Source organism: Cebus imitator, unplaced genomic scaffold (assembly GCF_001604975.1).
Source record: "Cebus imitator isolate Cc_AM_T3 unplaced genomic scaffold, Cebus_imitator-1.0 Scaffold54, whole genome shotgun sequence".
Taxonomy (NCBI): Eukaryota; Metazoa; Chordata; class Mammalia; order Primates; family Cebidae; genus Cebus; species Cebus imitator.
Genome location: NW_016107369.1, coordinates 8,106,143 through 8,113,546, shown reverse-complemented (window position 1 = coordinate 8,113,546; position 7,404 = coordinate 8,106,143). Strand labels below are relative to the sequence as shown.

General features: G+C 34.7%; 1 protein-coding gene across 2 annotated transcripts in view; it reads left to right on the top strand.

Annotated features, from left to right (window-relative positions):
- PCNX1 (pecanex 1) overlaps window positions 1-7,404 on the top strand; it is a 205,961-nt gene that overhangs the window by 141,143 nt on the left and 57,414 nt on the right. For both annotated transcript variants that reach the window (XM_017528758.2, XM_017528759.2), the window contains 3 exons: window positions 2,245-2,353; window positions 3,439-3,568; window positions 7,276-7,334. In XM_017528758.2, the coding sequence (XP_017384247.1) occupies window positions 2,245-2,353; window positions 3,439-3,568; window positions 7,276-7,334 (298 nt within the window). The remainder of the gene's footprint in view (window positions 1-2,244; window positions 2,354-3,438; window positions 3,569-7,275; window positions 7,335-7,404) is intronic.

Below are 7,404 nucleotides of genomic sequence, written 5' to 3'. Positions count from 1 at the left end.
AAAAAAAAAAAAAAAGTATGTATTTTTAAATATATAGAGTCTCTCAAAAGGTATATAGTTTTGAATATTATAAACAGAAGTGATAATAATTGAATTGGGCTCTGGCATGGCCCAGTGAAAGGGGTAGATGCTGAGGAGACTGAGGCCTGGTGGGAGCAGTCAGAAATTAGCTTGATGTGACATTTGCAGAATACGCTGAACTTTGAGGCTGCTGCTAAAATTCATTATCTACTCATAAGATATATGTTTTTAGGCCTTTTACGAATTAGATGGTAAAACCTTGGTCTTCTGCCTCCTAACCCAAGGATTTTTTTACTAAATCACTCTACCTTTCTCAGTGAAATAGGCTGTACAGTCAGATTGTCAGTGAAATAGGGATTAAATTTCATGTTAACACTGACTACATACAAAGCACTTTGACACATATTATCCCATTTGATAGGTAACAGAGAGCTGAAGCAAATGAACAGCTACAAAACACAATGAAATTCCCATTTTAGGAAAGTTAGCCTGGTCAGCCACATTTGGCTTCAGTTGGGGAAGAAAGAACCTAAAGGTATGGAGAACAGCTCGAGAGATAATGACAGTAATTTAGATGTGATAGTAGTCTGACCTAGGATGGGAACAGAAAAAATGGAAAGCCATTAATCTGAACAAAATTTCACTGATAGTTTCAATATTGTGATAAATAGCTTCTAAAATATTTCAATATTATATCTGTTCAATCACTAATTTGCATTTTTATCATTTATTTCCTTTTCTAGTGAGTATGGTTGTTAACCAAAGGAGGAAGCCAGAAAGTTAATCAGAGAATTGTGTAAAGAAGCATGTGGTTTCTCACAAACTCAAATATTTAGATTGAAAATTGTATTTCATCTTATACTGGTTAGAAAAAAGTGAAAGTTGCAGTAAAGTATAAAGCAACTAATCTTTGAAATATAGTTGCTACACTTAACTCTCCATTAGTTTGGATTTTCTTAATACTTTCATTTGTTAATTTTTTTTAAAACAAAAAACTGTTTTAGAACTGTTCTAGATGCTTAGGCTACACCAATGAACAAAACAGAGAAAGCTTTCCCCTTGGGTTTTTATTTAAATTGGTCAATAGATAGAATTTAACAATGGTAGTTATATTCAAGGGATTTCTTCAGATATATTTTTTGTGTTAAGATATCATTGCAAGCTATATCATGGATTTAATAACCTTTCAAGGAAATAAATGTATACAAAAATTCCTTTTCCTACCAATCCTTACCCATATAATTATGTTATTTTTTCTTTAATATTACAATCAAAATTGGAATACAGTTTGTTTCACACTTAGAATCTGAAGAGGTTGCTGAGTCATTGCTTTTAAGCCATTGTAATGGCGTCACGATGATATACATGCTGCTTTTACTTACCATGATCCTGATTACACTAATGCCGAGGATTGCTAGTATAATTTTGAGTCATGGCAAAAATACTGCAGTTTATCTACATTTTTTAATTGGTTGAATTTGTGATTTCTTTTTTAAATTGGAAGTTAAGGGAGTTCATTTGTAAATCAGTTAAAGTATTTCAAAAGATGAAGTGATTGTTGCCTAATCATGCAGAGGCAGTCTTGGACAAGTACAACAACTCTGTTTCAGCATTGAAGAAGTATTCAACTGTAACATGTCCAACCTTAAATAAAATTAAAATGTGTATCCTGTCTCCACTGACAACCATTAAGGTTATGAACAGATGCCTAGTATACGCAACTAAATTTTTATGGAAACAGGCAGTGACAACTATATTACAACTGCTATTTTCACATTCCTTCTGACATTACATTTAAAACATGCTCAGTTTCCAAAGCACTAAAATTTGGGGAACATGTGTCTTAGAATAAAATAAATATATGTATTACTTAAGCTTTACAGACATCTTGATTGTTTTTTTTCAGGAACAATTATTTGGCTGCTTTCTACCTTACTTAGTTTTGCTTGTAGTAGCAGTATTATGGCCAGTAGAGGGCACAGAATATTTTAAACAGATGAAACACAAATCCATATATATATATAGCTGCCAGTGTCTTTATTCAGAAATAAGTGCAGTGTTTAGGCAGTTGATAATATCTTTTCACATTACGCAAATGGCAAATAATTTCAGTGCCATTTCCCTATTAGGAATAAAATATATTTTACAGGTTTTTCATTTTCAAATTCAAATATCTGATGTTTTTTTTTTTTTTTACTGACAGCTATTCTTTTCCTCCTGCAGCTTTGGGAACTCCTTTATAAATTGCAGTTCGTGTATACCTATATTGCCCCGTGGCAGATCACATGGGGTTCTGCTTTCCATGCTTTTGCTCAGCCTTTTGCAGTGCCCCGTATCCTTCTAATTAAAGTTTAATAAGAATGGACAGTCATATCCTTGATAAGAATGTTGGTTTATAGGCTTAACCTTTCATAGGCATACCATAAGAGTTTACTGTGTAATAAATCATCAAAAATTCATAATCTTGGCCAGGCGCAGTGGCTTACGCCTGTAATCCCAGCACTTTGGGAGGCCGAGGTGGGTGGATCACCTGAGGTTGGGGAGACGAGCCTGACCAATATGGAGAAACCCCACCTCTACTAAAAATACAAAATTAGCTGGACATGGTGATACATGCCTGTAATCCCAGCTACTTGGGAGGCTGAGGCAGGAGAATTGCTTGAACCCATGAGGTGGAGGTTGTGATGAGCTGAGATAGCGCCATTATACTCCAGCCTGGGCAGCAAGAGCGAAAAAATTCATTATCTTTTGCATCCACACTTAACTGATTTTGGTTCTTTAACTTGTATTAATATCTGTGGCCTGCAGATCATGTGAACATAAGAAAAGTATTCAGATTTTGTAAGAAAGTAATGCTGAGTTAAAATCTTAAATTTGCGTATGTGGATATGAAAGTCTAGGAGTTTTTAATACATACAAGAAATGTTTAGCATTATTTTTTAATAAATGAAGGTATAAAATGTTTTTTTATGATTATGAAATGGATAGGATTAAACTTCTGTCCAAAATTTTCTGTTCTTACCATTTTTTAGAAGTATTTTCTGAGTAATAGTAAGGGTTAGTGACCACATTGATATGGAAAGGCAGACTAAACGATATGTACAAGTTTTAGTTTTAACTTTGTGTAAAATTGAACTCTAACATCTCTTCCCAAGATTAATATAAGAACTTTTACCAAATACATATTAGCAAATATTGATTTGGCTCCCTTGAAAGCATCATACCAGGTTGTACTTTCCATGTTTTTCTGTTGGTGACCCTTTAATGGCTGCCCAGTGATACCTTCTTTTGTATTCTTCTGGTGGACTTCATGTCTCTAATTGATGTAATCTAAATGTGTCTGCTAGGTTTTTGTGAGGGTTTTTTTGGCATCTGTGCTTAGATGAATGTCAGTTTCCTTAACTAGTTTTCCCATAGACTCAGCCATGCTGTTCATTCAGGCTGCTGTCTCGGCCTTCTTCTCTACTCCGCTGAATCCCTTTCTGGGAAGTGCAATATTCATCACTTCATATGTCCGACCTGTGAAATTCTGGGAGAGAGACTATAAGTGAGTAAAGTAAAACACTTGAAAGACAATTTTTATCTTTTCTACTGGGAAAAACTATTGACAGCATTATTACTAAAATTGATGGTTCATAATTTATTGTATTGAAATATTTATTTTTGCTAAAACTTTATAAATATTTTTAAAATTTGAAAAGTATGTAAAAGAAGAGACCAGAAGATATTACTTTTTTTTTCCTTTTTTTCTTTTATTATTATTATTTTTTGAAACAAGGGTTCATTCTGTCGCCTAGATGAGTTCAGTAATACGTCTTTGCTCACTGCAACCTCCACCTCCTGGGCTCAAGTGATCTTCCTGCCTCAGCCTCCCAAGTAGTGGGGACTACAGGCATGAGCCATCACACCAGCTAATTTTGGAAGTTTTTGTAGAGATGGGATTTCACCGTGTTGCTGAGACTGCTCTCAAACTCCTGAGCTCAAGCAACCCACCCGCCTCTGCCTCCCAAAGTGTTAGGATTACAGACATGAGCCACTGTTCTCAGCCATTTTTTTCTACTTAAAAGATATTTTTAAACATTCTGATTGAGTATATTCATTTTTATATCTTTTTTTCTTTCAGTGATATTAGAATTATTTAACATTAATAATACTCTGCAACTTTATGCTGTATAATATCATTATAGCAGTCAAAATGGGTTATAGTTTTCTTAGAAATACCTATTTCTAAAGCTAAATTTTTATAGGTTATTTCTGCTATTTTGAGAAGATAAATTTTTAATGATCATCTTTGTGCATGAAGTATTTTCTCCATTTAGGCTTGGTTCCTTAGACCAGCTATTTAATCTAAAGCTTGGTAACTATCCTCGTATGTAATCTCTCCACATTTCATTTTATTTCAGAAAGCATTCCTAAAAGGGAACACTTTTAGGAGTTATGAGTTACGGAGCATAAACATTTTAAAGGCTTTTTTTTTTTTTTTTTTGAGACGGAGTTTCTCTCTTGTTGCCAAGGCTGGAGTACAATGGAGTATAATTGACTCACAGCGACCTCTGCCTCCTGGGTTCAAGTGATTCTTCTGCCTCAGCCTCCCAAGTAGCTGGGATTACACACCCAGCTAATTCTGTAATTTTTTTTTAGTAGAGATGGGGTTTCTCCATGTTGGTCAGGCTGGTCTCTAACTCCTGACCTCAGGTGATCCGCCCACCTCAGCCTCCCAAAGTGCTGGGATTACAGGCGTTAGCCACCATGCCTGGCTAAAGGCTTTTAATATATATTAACACATTGGTTTAGAAAGAGCTTGTGGTAATTTATAATTCTACTGACCATCTCCATGACTGCCTTTCTCTCCATACTTTCACAAATTGGAATATTTAATAGGTGAAAATCGTAATCTCACCTTTTAAACAATGGACTAGTTTTTAGGTTTGAAACTTTTACTCTGGTCCTTTGTCTAAAACCACACATAAGTAGTTCCCATTTTGGTGAATTTCATTGTTATTTATTATTATTATTCTGGACTAATTAACCCAAAGTAATATTCAGTGGCAGCAGTTCTTTTTGGTTTTAGAACCCCTTTATACTTTGAGACAGAGTTTCACTCTTGTCACCCAGGCTGAAGGGCAATGGTGTGATCTCACCTCACTGTGACCTCCCCCTCCTGGGTTCAAGCAATTCTCCTGCTTCAGCCTCCCAAGTAGCTGAGATTACAGGTGCCCACCACCAGTCCTGGCTAATTTTTGTATTTTTAGTAGAGACAGAATTTCACCATGTTGGTCAGCTGGTCTTGAACTCCTGACCTCAGGTGATCCACCAGCCTTGGCCTCCCAAAGTGCTGGGAATATAGTTGTGAGCCACTGTGCCCAGCCTTTTGCTCTTAAAAATTATTGGAAACACCAGAGTTGTAAAAATATGAATTTTATCTACTAATATTTACTGGAGTGGAAAGAAAAACTAAAAAATTTCAAATCTTTACTTATTAACTAATTTTAAAATAACAATATGGTATCTATTGTGTATTAGCATAAATAACATTTTAAAGTTAAGAATAACTATATTTCCACCCCTCCCCCCAAAAAAAATTAATGAGAAGAGTGGCATTGTTACATCGTTTTGCAAATCTCTTAATGTCTGGCTTATTAAAAGACAACCGGATTCTCATATCTACCTATATATTCAGTCAGTTGCAGTATATTGTTTTGACTGAAGTATGTGAAAAACAATTTTGTCCTCACACTCACTGTGTTGGCCAGGCTGGTCTCGAAATCCTGATCTGAAGTGACCCACCTGCCTTGGTCTCCCCAAGTGCTGGGATTACGGGCATGAGCCACCGTGCCCAGCCAAAAAAGATGTATTCTAATAGTCTTTTAAGACAATCATGGATAGTTTTCTTTGATCTTTCACTGAAACCCGAGAAATGGAGCTTCTTAAAAGCTACTTGCAATATGGAATCTAAAACCATATCTGTGATCTTTTAAAACCATATTATATCAATATAGTTACTGATGGATAACTATACTCTGAATGGATCTTTTACCCATGCATAATTCTGTAATATTTCGTATTGGTTATTTGAAAATTACTAGTTCATTGAGTGATAGATTTTCTGAATGTTGATACATTTTATTATGTAGTGATTTAAAAAATATGTTCATTGATATCACCACCAATTGGAAAGAAATTTTAATTATTGGAAAGCTGTCAAGCTCATAGCTGTAGGTATGAGTTTCCTAAAATTTTAATTTTTGTTTGAAAATTTGGATTTTTATTATCAACGGGTATTTCCAGTTGTTTTCCTTGATATAATAGGCTCAATTTCTTTATTTTTGAGAAATATCTGTTAAATGCCCATATCTAAATAGTCTCATAATTTGTCCATCAGTGTTAAGTAAAAATGGTGTTCCAAGAAAAAAAAACAGCTAGTTCAGCTTGGAGTTGAAGCAGTTGCACAAATGCTTTCCCTCATGACAGCCATTGTACTTCGGAAGGCAGCAGAAGTGCTTCATACATATTTTCTCATTTTGCCATACAGAATATTAAAAGCCATACTATGGGTTGAGATTTAATAAAGTTAATACGTTTTACTTCTTCATTAGGGACATTTTTATGTGAAATTTGGATTTTTTGTTTGTTTTATTGTGCAACTGTGGCAGTGAAGGGTAGTACGGTTTGGTGCTGCCGCCTTGATTCATGCCCAGGCACCACAGGCTTACCCACCATTGCTTTAGTAGCACCACTGCAGTTGTCAACACGATGAGAAAAGCAAATAACAGCCTAGTGTTACTTTGAAAATACTTTTGATCTGGAAGAGCCTGAAAGAGCCTTGAGTTCTATGGACCACATTTTGAGAACTACTGTTCCAAAGAACACTGCATCACTGAGCATTAATAAATACACCTTCCTTTGGCAAAGAATGTTCTAAGCTCTTTGAATTTCTGAGAACCGTATATAGTATACATTTTTTCATCCTGGTCAGCTTTTTTTTGTTTCACAGTGCATGCATAAATGTCTTTCCATACACTGTACAATTTAAAAAAAAAATCTGTTATGTTGATGTGTGAAGGAGGGAGAATTTTTTTAAATTCCCAAAAGTGCTAACAAGGTGTTTTATCATTACACTAATCACAGATTTTTTTCTAGAGATTTTCATAAAGTGGTAACCTTTATTCATTTTCTATAGTTTCTCCCTCACTCTTAGTTGTTAAATATTTTTTAATGTAAAGAAAGTTACTAAAAATGTTTTATTTTCTTTAGCACAAAACGAGTGGATCATTCAAATACCAGATTGGCTTCTCAGCTTGATAGAAATCCAGGTAATAGCTCTATCTGTGAGTAAAGAGGCAAGTCTAAGGATTTGTTTTATATATATATATATATATATAT